The 12,330-nt window shown below is 52.4% G+C and overlaps 1 protein-coding gene across 1 annotated transcript in view; it reads right to left on the bottom strand.

The window, feature by feature from the left end:
* The window catches only part of Slc9a4 (solute carrier family 9, subfamily A (NHE4, cation proton antiporter 4), member 4), a 53,270-nt gene extending 41,664 nt beyond the window's left edge, over nucleotides 1-11,606 (bottom strand). Inside the window, exons 1-2 of the mRNA XM_005400773.1 lie at nucleotides 10,772-11,606; nucleotides 5,183-5,646 (exon numbers count right to left, since the gene is read on the bottom strand). Coding sequence (XP_005400830.1) covers nucleotides 5,183-5,646; nucleotides 10,772-11,027 — 720 coding nt within the window. The 5' untranslated portion in view covers nucleotides 11,028-11,606. The remainder of the gene's footprint in view (nucleotides 1-5,182; nucleotides 5,647-10,771) is intronic.
* Between the last annotated feature and the right edge of the window lie 724 nt (nucleotides 11,607-12,330).

Genomic DNA, 12,330 nt, shown 5'->3' with positions numbered 1-12,330 from the left:
TGTATTCCACAATGTTTCAGCTCTTTCCCATGGTGTTAGTCTATTATTAACTGTTACAGATTAGACTTAGTTTATTCCACAAACTTCCATATGCTGGAGGTTTGGTGCCTGAGTGCTGGTGTTGAGGTGGGGTTTAGTGAGAGTAAATTACTCAGGGTGGGTCCACACTCAAAGGGATTCAAGGTTGGGAGCTAGAGAGTGTTCTTGCTCTCCCAGAAGTCCCTCCAAAGCAGGCTGTTGTAGGACCTGGCTGCAGCTCAAAGCCCTGTTCCCTGGCTTGCACTCCTGCCCCCTCTGCCCTCAGCAGCTTCACATTCTGCTTTTTCTCCATGTCATGAAACTACCAGCCAGCACTCTTCAGATAGCATCATGCATCAGACTTATTCCCCAAATCACAATCCAAACAAACCTCTTTTCTTTACAAAGCAATCAGATTCAGGTATTTCACTCTCACAACACAAAATAGACTAAGACACTCGCCACAGCTGGTCTTGAATGGTAAAGAGTGAAATACGGATCACCACAGCCTGGAGGCCGAACCAAGCTCCCTCCCCCACCTGTCACACACCTCACCCTGCAGAGCTGGCTACACAGCACATTCTGGTGGATGTCGCCCGCTTCCGGCATCACCGAGGAAGCTATGGGCAAACTTCTCACCGGCACCTCCAGCCACCAACTCCTAGGGCTTTCAGAAGACACTGAGTGTATTCTTTCCCTGCTGCAGTCCAGCCCACAGATGTAGGAGCATGGTGTGCACACCTGCTGAAAACCACAGGACCAGGAAATGCTCTAGGCTGTCTGCAGCCTCAAGCCAGCAATTTCTAGGAATGCATGGTGTAAGCTCCTGGGAACCTTCTGTGGCTGGGAAAGGTTATAACAAAATGCAGAAAAGCAGGCAGGTCCATGGTTGTAGTTTAAGAATGACTTGCAGACAAGAAAAAGGAAATGGATTAGTCTTAAACACCAGCAGGAAAGTGTAAAGAGCCTCCCATATGGAGAACTTAAGATTACTATAAAAACAGGGACAGCGAGGCTAGCTATACCAAGGGTTCCAAACACCGCCTCACCCCTCTGGCAGTCTCCACCTCCTGTAACACATCAGCACACAGCCACAAGGGGCAGAGATTCCCAGTCCCACTGCTCCTTCCAAAAATGTGTCCTCCTGCCTGTCTAAATATTTAGCATTATCTTCTTTTAATGTAGTTTAATATCCCTAGGTAAACATTTGGCTTCTTGTATAGTTGTACCTATAGAATAAAAATGGCAATGTAAGTGCTCTAGCTTCTAAGCTTTGTTACCTTTGTGGTACAAACTTCCTATTATCTACTTCAGGTTGTAAATGTTTATATTTATCTGGAGCCAGTCACTACGAAAGGTCTTCAGGTCTACAAAGTAGAGGCCAGAGCCAGGATGCAAGCCCTATAGTGAAAGATTTTAATGGATACGCAACCACAAAGATATAGATATCTTACTCAGTGCATCCTTTGGCCATTGTATAATTAAAATAGGACAATGTTGGATTTTTACTGACAAAACAGAGCAAACTCTGTATGCTTTTAAAGTCCACATATCATACTTGGATTAACACTTCTGAAAACATAGCAGCATAGTATTAAACATAGTATTAAAGATTAAAGGTTTATATCAAACGCTACATACTTCTCTTATTTGTACAACTCTATGGAGCGGCTCTGCACCAATATTCCACTTCCATCTGAGTCCTTCCCTGCTAATTTAACATGGTTATAAGATGAAGCCTCAGCACCCATGACTTGCTAGTAACATCCTTGCCCCCTTTGCCATACTGTCAGAAAAGGGCCATTCTTCAAACCACGGCCCTGAGGTTCCTACGCCTCCTCTAGATCCATCAGACGGAGTGCAGGTACACTTCCTCGGGGGTTCCAGCAGCCTGAAGCAGCCATGGGAAGACAGACCTGTGGCCCCTCTCTATCCCCTGTGCATAAGAAATCAAAGTCTAGGAGGAGGAGATGAAGACAGTAAAAGTAAAGACAGGAAAGAGACAAGGAAAACAACAATTTAAAAATTGTACTAGTGAGAAGATGGCAGCGTCTGGACACTAAGTACCCAAGGTTGCCCAGATGTGTCCTCCCCAGACTCCTTTATGCTTTCTGACCTTCATACCCTGAACCCCTTAAAGATACTTTGTGTCCATAAACTAGCTTAGTTAATAAGGTGAAGATGAGAACTCTGACCTTCAGAATCCCAGTAGCCTGGGTCCCTGCTTTTCACATGGAGAATGTGCTGTCCTTCCACCCATTAAGTGAGTCATTATCTTTCCTGCTGTGGGAGGCTCATCGATTCTTGTCTATAAACCAAACTCAAACTCTCCATAAATTGACAAATTCCACAGATGTCTGCCACCAAACCAAATACATATTCTCACATGGGGCCTGGATACAGGAACTGTACCTGTCTTCCTGCTGGGATTTTGGGGTATGAAATTTAACTGGGGATATGGGTGATCTTCAGTTTTAGCAATATGAAAAGCATCCTTTATTTTGAAGATAAAAACTGTGTCTGTTCAAGTCACACAACATGACGCTTTAGTACACATATCCCAGAGAATTGCTTTGTGCTGTGGAGCTAATAGAAGAATCCGGCTACACATTCTTACCACCTCCCTCCCTCCCTTCTTCCTTCTCCCTCACTTCCTTCCTTCCTTCTTTCCTTCTTTCCATCTGTCCTCCCTTTCCTCTTTCTTTCCTCCTTCCTTTCTCCATGTGTTCTAAGCACACCCAAAATCTATTCTCATAGCCAGTGTCCAGTATACAGTGCAAGCTTGGTTATCATTTTCTCAAAGCTATTTGGTTTGGATCTCTGTTTGCCTCCATCACTGAAGGTACGCGCTGGTGATTAAAGTTGCAGCCTAAGACCCCAGTGAGAGCGAGAAATGAGAGGACCAAGCCACAGAGGCTCCACTCGTTGCCTTTGCCCAGTTCTGAGGGGAGAAGGCAGCTTCAGTGGATGAGCTCTCAGGGCTGTCACAGAGCCCACGGGTCCAGGCCACCCTCCTTGTGACTCAGACTGCCTGCTGCAGGCATGCACTGTGACCGGCTCCTTCCTCAATGACAGGGTGAGTTCAAAGCCCAAAGCTCAAAATACCATTGGACGGCAGAAAGTACCAGTTGCTTTCAACCTGCTTTCTAAATCTGGCCCTGGGATCCTCTGGTTCCAGTTAGGGGCCCCGGCCATGCCCTGGCACATGCACTGCTCTGCTGTGGGTGACCACAGAGTGACGTCCGGCCACGGCCACCAGAGCCAGCGCACAGCAGCGTGGCCCAGCAGAGGTCACGGCCGAGCCCTCGGCAGACGCTCGGGTGGCTGGCAGGTCATGATTTCACTTTGAAATGATCGTTCTGGAGAAATGCGCTTTCAGAAGCCACGAAGCTGGGCGGAAGTCAAGCAAGCATCGCTGGCCATGAAATCAGGGCCAGAAGGAACTCTGGATGTGGAATGCAGACAGGCTCAAGGCAAGGAAGCTGGATTCCGGGGTGCGGGGTCGGCAGAGCCCTGCGCTGTGCTGGGAGTGAGTACGGACCACTTGCTGGCGGGAACGTTGGTGGCTCGTGTGACAGGTGTCCCTGACACAGACACGCACGCAGTTCTGCGAGGGTGAACGGAGACCCCGTGCAAAGTCGTGGCAGCCTTGGTGTGAAGCATACTCTGCGGCCCAGGTGTGCAGCGTGCGGTGTCCCCCTCCCGGGCTGCACGTGCGACCCGCCCCTGATGACAACTTCATCTGTCCCTGTCCAGTGTCCTGCACTCAGCCCGGGTGAGATGCTCTCATTTACCAACGAGGTGAGTAGGAAGAGATTCGGACAGCAACATATTTCAGACTGGTGAACGCACACATTCCCGCGTCATCTGGCCATTTCATTTAGCTAGAAACACCCCGTAGAAACACCCCCAATGCAAGAAGGGGAGCATGTGGAGACGGGATGCTGCTGCAGCATTGTAAGAGTGAAAATTTGGAAACAACCTGAGTAACTCTCCAACAGTGAAATTGTTAAGAAAATTACAGTAAACATCTCCACACGCTGGGCAAGGCTGAGAAGACGTGCGAAGAATTCCAAGACGGTGACAGCTACGTAAGATTTAAAATTGAGCCCACCAATCTGTGTGAATGTTTACCAACCCGCAGCCCGGGAAACGAGCAAGTGCCTGGGCTACCGACAGGGAAAATGCAACAGGGATGAGAGCAGTAGACTTTCCCACGGCCTGTGAAAGCTGGGAGCCAGCAGGTGGGAGCGTTTGCATCTTATGCTGCATTGTTTTTGTTTTAGTTTTTTGAGACACTAAGGTGGGCAGGCTGGTCTTGAACTCCCAGACTCGAGTGATCCTCCTGCCTCAGCCTCCCGAGTGGCTGGGATTACAGGTATGCACCTCTGCACCCAGCTCCTCTTTGACATTTTGAATAATGAGACGCATTCTGATATTACTTATGTGCTGGGGTATAAATGTGAAAACAGTAAAAGCACCTAAAAGTATCCATAAATCAACCAAGAGTTGGTGAAGCCTGTAGAAGGAACTGTCCAGCGTGAGTGTCCCTGCTCCTTGTCCAGACAACCAGGGCCTGGGTGCAAGGTGTCACCCTAGTCCCTTGGTCCTCCCTGCATCTCTCCAGGGCCGTCCTCCACACACACCCCTCATGCACACTTGGCACATGTGCTGTGTAGCTGGTGACAGACAAGGGAAGGCATTTTATACATGCTCCCTCCCCTCTCCTCACCCCGTGTTTTCATTTAACTTCTAATGCAGCATGTGGGGAAGGAAGGGAGGGAGGGAGAGGGAGGGGGAGGGAAGGGGAGGGAGGGAGGAAGCAAAGTGAAGCAAAGCAAAAAGAAGCAAAGCAGAGGAAAGGGAAGCCAAGCAGAGGGGCAGCCTGTGGAGGGCAGGGGGAGCCTGGCAAGTGAGCTGGAGTGAATGCACGCCTTGCTCTGCTGGCCGCCAGCCCATGTGCCATGGCCGTTACCTCCAGTCTCTGCCCGCCCGGTGGGCAGCACTGCCCTGTGGCTCCCTCTCCTTCCTGTCTCCCCAGGAGCCAGTTGGCGGGGACGGGGTGAGGTCCAAGGTGCAGAGTCAGGCAGACTCACTTGGACCACAGCCCACTGAGCCACGCCCCTGCCCTGGCCAGCCCTCCCCCAAGCCTGGCCCCACTCACCACGCTGATGCCGTCGTTGAGCAGAGCCTCCCCGAAGATCATCATGTAGAGCTGCTCGTTGACCCGCGCCTCCTCGAACACGGCCAGCACGGCCACTGGGTCCACGGCAGAGATCAGGCTGCCGAAGAGCAGGTTTTGCAGCAAGTGCAGGTCGCCCAGGCCGAAGGCCTGCACCTGGCAGACCAGGTAGAGGGACAGGCCGATGCCAAAGGCGTTGATGAGCGCGCCCAGGCCTGCCCACCACAGGATGGAGCCCAGGTTCTCGAAGAAGGGCCGGGTGGGCATGAAGTAGCCGCTCTCCAGCACGATGGGCGGCAGCAGGTAGAGGAAGTAGATGCTGGAGTCCATGACAGGCGGCGACTTGTGGTCAGTGCCGAAGATGACGCTGCCCACCAGGGCGCCCACCAGGATGAGCAGGCAGCTCTCAGGCATGAGGCGCGGCAGCCGGCGGTAGAGATGGAAGCCTGCGGGCGAGAGGAGTGTGGCCGGGTTTACAGGGTGCCGTGTGGGGTGCACGCCCGTCTCCCCGGCCCGAGAAAGGATACAGGACACAGCGACAGTGCTTCTCGGGCAGGGGCTGGGGTGCGGGGGGCTGCAGCCAAGGTCCCATGCTCCTGAAGGGTGTGGTGCTGCAAGCCTGTGATCCCAGCAACCTGGAGGCTGAGGCGGGAGGTTTGCAAGTTCAAGCCTAAGCTGGCAACTTAGTTGACCTAGCAAGACCTTGTCTCAACGTAAATACATAAACCAGTAAATGAATACAAAGTCTTTAAAAGGGGCTGAGGATGTAACTCTGTGTGAAAGTCTGTGTTCAGTCCCCAGCACAGCAAATCAATCAATTAGTTCATCAATCACATGCCTGGCTGGTCTTACTCAGTGTAGGTGACAGTGTCATTCCTATCCACTGTCGCCTCCTCTTCTTCCTCCCTCTCTTCCATCTTCTAGGGGTCTACAAGGGGATGGAAAGGAGAAAGAAAGAAGAGACGTCTGCAGTCACCCAAACCCAGCTTTCACTGCCTGTGACATGTAGACATGGCCACCCAACACTCAGCCTGTCCCTGAAGGACCTCACCTGGCCTCCTCCTCTTCACCAAGCAAATACCCAGAAATGAAGCATCTTCATTTTGTCTCTCTGTGGAACCAGTGACTCTGACAAGGAGACGGGGGCTACTCTCCCACAAGCCTTTGCAGGCCACTCAGTCGGCCGGTTCCTCCGGGCAGCGCCCTCACCAGCGCCCCCAGGCCCCGCCTCCTCTCCACGCCACCGCCACTGTGTTACTGGGGCCTCCTCCCTGTCCTGACCACGCACTGTTTCCAGCCTGCTGCCGTGGTTAGGGTCCTGAATGCCCTCCAAGCCCGTGTGACGAAGGCGTGGGCCTCAGGGCTGCCCTACTGGGAGGAGATGGAGACTCGGAGAAGTGGAGCCCAGCCAGTGGGAGATCCTCAGGTCACAGGGTGGCCCCAAAGGGACACAGGGCCCCCGTTGCCTTCCACCAGTGTGTTTCCTTCCCAGTAACGAGTCTGTCTGCTGTGATGTTCTGTTGCCCAAGGTATCCGAAAGGGATAGCGCAGCCACAGACCAGAACCCTCAGAACTGCCAGCCAAAGCCCTGTTCTTAGCTGCTTACCGCATCTTGGGCATTTTAACAGTGATAGAAAGCTGGTGCACACTCCTGCCATCCCACCCTGCACCCCGGGCCGCTCCTCACTCTTCAGGCAGGTGAGCGGTCTGCACCGCGTGTGTCTGATCATCTTGATTCCCACCTAAGACTCAGAAGGCACAAGCATCGCCTGGGGTTTAACCTGACGAGTGCTCCCCCGTGAAGACCAACTTTAGGGACACTGAGGCTGGTGGGAAACCAGCGATGGAAACTATACTATAACTCCCACTGTGAGGCTTTAGAAAAACGTGAACAAATAAAAGAATGGAGATAACTGACCTGAGGGTGTGATGAAGGGCGTGTTGAATCCACCAACAGACAGACTGGAGCTCTGTGGCTCAGCGCGGGGCCTCCCCACCTCCATCTCCCCCTCCCAGCCTGCCCTCCCGCCCAGCCTACACGACAGCCCACCAACACCTTCCCACCCCCCAGCTCCTGTCTGGTCTTCTGATTTTATTATCTCTGCTGGAGTTCTTTTTCCCTTGGTCTGTTTAGGTTCTGCTCTGAATTGCAGCTAAGCTTTTCCCAGCTTCTGTCTGAGTAAATTCTATATCTTCTCTGAGTAATCAAAGCAATTTACCTGCCTAATACCAATGACCCTTATGGGGGCTGGGGATTTAGCTCAGCAGCACAGTCCCTGCCTGGCAAGCTCGAGGTTGTGAGTTCAATTCCCGGAACCAGGAAAAAAAAAAAAAAAAAAAAAAAAAAAAGGACCCTTACCTAGCATTTTTTTGTGCACAACTTATCTCCCCTACTAATCAGCAAATTCCCCAAAATCAGAATAGGTCACCTGGCTGTATCTCCCCGAACCCATGTATTAGCAAAGTGTCTCATCTTCAACAGCCGGTCTGTTTGCTGAAACAATCTACAAGTGTAAAATGAACCAGTGAGTGGGTTTAGTGTCCACCAGAGATGCTCTTACTGGGAGGAAATTGAGTGCACTGTTAGAAGTGCAGCGTTAGTGTGCTGTGAATGGGACTCACACGAGGTGGACGGTGGGATGGGAGATGATTCGAGGAGGGAGAAGTTCAAGAGCAAAGGAGAGAGGCGGGGGCGGGGGAGGGGCTCGGACAGGAGCTTGTAGTCTCCACGGGGGAAATCCACCTTGCTGAGGCAGATTGTGAATTGGGAAGAATATTAGGAAAAGAGCCGGGAGATTGCAAAACTAAGGCAGCTCCTCCCATCGGCTGTGGGAGCTGGTGAGTGTTCCCCCAGGAATTCCTGGGTTCAGCCACCCAAAGCGGATATGGGCTTCCCCAACCACAGCTTTGAACACCTCCACTCACGGCCAGCAGGGAGGGGGACAATGTGGGGTACAGTTCTCCTCGGGGCCACCCCACACTTCCTGGCCTCCAGGTCAGTGTAATCCCTCTTCTAATCCTGGATTTTCTATTTTGTAATCACCACTTTTTCGGCCTCCTCCTTCTCTTCCTCTCCTTCTTCTTTTTCTTCAGCTAGCACTTATTTAACCAAACTTAACTTTCCTTCTTATGTCAAGGAGGTGGAAGAACCCATACCACAGTTCCCTCAGACCTGCCCCTGCTGTGGGGGATCCAGCTTCCCAAGACAGACCCAGCCTCTCCCGCCTTTGGTCCAGGTGCCCGTGGGGTTGAAGCTAGAAGAGGCTCTGTCCCCACAGGCTGCGCACCTCTGAGGAACACGCTGCACACACTTCCCGCCCAAAACCTGTCTCCCTCTCTGAGGGACCCAGGGTCGGCCACCTTCACACAATAAGTGCACCTAAGTAATAAAGTCTTGATGAGAATCAGAGATGAACCTACAACTCCATCCCTCCCAACGGCTCAAAGGACATTTTTCCATGGTGTCCTAAAAGGCAGTAAAAGACAACCCACAGAGTCTGGCGTGATTTTTGGTAGTCTTTGCCCTAGCACATCTTTCCTGTATTAATGCATAGTTAGTTGTTCTAAGAAGGATGGGGAGGAATTTTTTGTGTTTTTCTGACAGCCAACAGTCAGTTCTAGGTCAGCCCTGCTTCTCGATTAAACTAAGTCCCTTGAAGTCGAGGGCCACGGTCACTTCCACGTGTCACACAGCGCTTGGAATGCGCCTTGATTGGATGAGGGCTCACAGAATAAATAACACAACAAGGGCTATGGTGTTTCTACTCAGGTTTGAAACACAGTCTTTAAGACTCCTGTGCACTCCTTGAGTGTGCGAGTTTTACAGATCATCATCAGCATCATTACTACTTTGCCATTTTATATAAAACTCCAGCCCAGCAGTTGGCACACAGCCTGCGCTCCATAAATAAGCCTCTTCCCCGCTTGCTCCCCACCCCTCACAGAATACAGGAGCTCTCCGGATTCCTGAAGACGGGCGAGCATGGGGTCACCCCTGAGTAAGCATGTTCCGGCGGGTAACCTGCTTTGGTGATTGCCTCCTGTGCGGTGTGCTGGGACATGGTGCACAGCGGAAGCCCAGAGCCTGTGACCCGCCATCCCACCCACACCGCGTCCCACCACCTTTCTGCGAAGAGCCTCTCCGGAGCCAGCTATGCTTTCCGCCAGGGTAAAACCAAGACAAGACGGACCCTGGGGGACAAAGGGACCGGCTACTCAGGGGCAGGTCCGGCTTCCCGGTCCCCACACCACAGTCCCTCATTCCTGGGGGGCAGTGGAGACACAGCAGGAGCAGAGTCCTTCACAGAGGAGCACCCAGGTTCCACAGAAGACCCCAGAGTGTCCCAGTGTCCATGTGTCTTTCTGGAAAGCATGTGACTGTCTGCTCTGAGCTGAGGACATTGCTATTTATTTATTTATTTATCTCTTGGCGCTGGATCAAACTCAGGACCTTGCCCTTGTCAGACAGGCGCTGTGCTGCTGAGCTACTCCCCGACCTGACGTTACTACATAGAGAGTCACTGTTTCTCAAAGTCATCTGTAAAATAGCGTGAGAACCTCTGTGTAACTTAACTGTTTAACAAACAGAAAGAGTTCTCCAGCCTAACGGCTCCCATTCCATCTTCACTCTGCAGCAGCTCACGGGGACAGCTGTCAGAAGGGGCGCTGCTGAGGACACTGTGCCTGGACCCGGGGGAGGGCGTCCGTGCATGACCGGGGCCCACGGGCCCACGCACAGACCGCACAGCTCTCAGCCCGCATCCTCCCCGACCCGAGAAGGGAACACACATGAGCATGCAGGTGGCCCCGAGAGTCTATCTCAAGAGGCAGTCTACACGCTCTGTATTGAGTTACACTGAGGCAGAGGAGACATTAGGCTGAGCAGCTGAGACAACCACGCTGATCTTCCACTTTGGGGTACACTGGTTTTAAGGGAGCCCTAGGGGTTAAATAGAGTGTGACCACTGCTGTGGTTTGTGGCATGAAGAATGCTTCACTGGAATTTAATCCCTCACCCAAAGTCCCCCTCATTCACAGAGGAAAGCAGAGCTGCGCCGTGGGCTCTGACTGAGGTGCAGACCAACCTTGTGCTGGTATTATCGTGCCCGAGCCCCTGTCTCACCCAGATGGAGGTCCACCAGCTCCTCGTGCCTGGCATTTGGCGAGGAACACAGGCCACCTGAGAAGAAAGAACTACAGGAGCCAGGGTTGTGCCCGACAGTGCACAGCCGAAGATGCAGATCAGGTGCTTTACAGAAGAAACAGTTTGAGGCTCCTGAAATTTCCAACCCACACCGCCCTGAGGGCTTCACGCTTTATACATTATGTGTTTACAGCACAGAACGGGAGACTTCTATGACAAGTCACATGGTCGTCACCTCAGAAGGAGAAGGGTAAACAGCTCCAGACCCAGAGGCACGCACCTACATTTCAAAGCCCGATGCCGAAGCATGACACAGCGCTAAGGGCAACAGCGTGACTTTTCCTGGACTGAAGGGACCAGAAGTTTTCTGCAATCACAGTGACAGCTCACATAGAAATAACTCCCCAAACAGGTGTTCAAGGACTTACCTATTTTTGCAAGAGACGCTAGAAGTATCCAGAGGGTCACCTCGTAAGGAACCTGCACGTAGTCATAGTCCAGCTCAAACACAGAGATCCTCTCAGCCGGCTCTCTGCTGGAGGCAGCGAACCGGGCACTCACGGCATCTTGGGCAGTGGAATTTGCAGATTCATTCGAGTCGGAAGCTGCTTCAGCACCGGCGAGGGCCACCAGCAACAGCAAGCAGCTCGCAGGGCTTGCAGGCAGGAGCATCTTAAGAGCCATGCCGCGGGCTGTGCTACACACCTGGGCGCTGCTGGTGCCCAGCACCTGCGGTCGGGAGGACGTCTAGACACCGGCCGCGTCCACCCGGTCCAAGGTGACATCCACGCGTCCCTGAAGCATTCCAAGGGGAGTCCAGGTGTGGACGCTGTCTGATCTTCTTTGAATCATTTCTTTCAGGCATTCGGCTTCTGGATCACAAGCGGTCCTCCAATGAATGTGTGGAAGCCCCGGGAGCTACCTGGAGGACCTCCAGCCCATCGGGACTTGAAGAACACCTTAAAAAGGAGAAGAGCTCTCCTCTGCCAAAGCTGTTCACCCCCTCACTGCCTGCTGGCTCTGTCTTGGTAGTGAATATTGGAAAGGCACCACAACCTTATTCCATTTATCACGGAGAGCCTGTCTTTACGGAGGGGATCCTTCCCACACCGTCAGGCCCCAGGACGGAGCTACCTGCCCTGCACCTGTCCTCGCTCCTCCTCCTGCTCTCTGCCTTCTTTTGAATGGCCCAGGCCGCAGGTAGCTCTAACCACACTTAATTATTTGCTCTGATTTGACTTCTATGATGAAGCGCTTGCTGTGTGTTCTATAGGGGCCGCTGCTGACACCTAGTGGTCTCCTGTGATACGACACCCTCGACGCATGCAGTAGAGCAGTTAATAACCATGCAAGACCATAAGCGTGGATCAGGAGTGTCCAGGGAAACGGTGAGGCGGTCTCGGTACACGGGGCAGGATGAGGCGGTGAAGTGACCAGGATGACACACACCGGCATGACCCACGACCACACCCCGGAACAGTCATTCGTGGAAAGGTTGCAATGCCAGCTCTCCGTACACTTCATACAGAATGACTTTAAAGACAACCTGATGGAGATCACTACGAAGCAGCTCTGAGCAGGATTTAAATTAACCACTGGCTTTCTGTGTTTGTGTGTGAGTCTGTCCCAGGCCTAAGCTTCGGTCTGGAGATGGGCAGTGGACTCATAGTAAGTGAACCTCTGTGAGTCAGGGGTCCTGGCTGAGGCCTGTAGTGGCCTGTCATCGCATGACACCTCAAAGGACAAGACAAGGCCACAGCTGTCAACGCCTGGCTCCAACCTCAGTTAACTAGATAAAGACTGTAGCTGCAGACATCTCACTCCACAGGACTCTCACTTCACAGGAAGGGTGAAGGCCTTCCTGGAGATAACGTAGTTCTCCTAAATTAACATAGTGTATTACTTGGAGAAGTCCTTGAGCAGACTTCCAAGGTCCTTGAATAGTCCTGCTCAGATTCCCTCCTTTCTCCTGTATTCCTCTTTGAAA

The sequence above is a fragment of the Chinchilla lanigera genome, unplaced genomic scaffold, assembly GCF_000276665.1.
Source record: "Chinchilla lanigera isolate Chin_1 unplaced genomic scaffold, ChiLan1.0 scaffold00069, whole genome shotgun sequence".
NCBI classification, from domain to species: Eukaryota; Metazoa; Chordata; class Mammalia; order Rodentia; family Chinchillidae; genus Chinchilla; species Chinchilla lanigera.
This window is presented reverse-complemented; position numbering and strand designations above follow the sequence as displayed.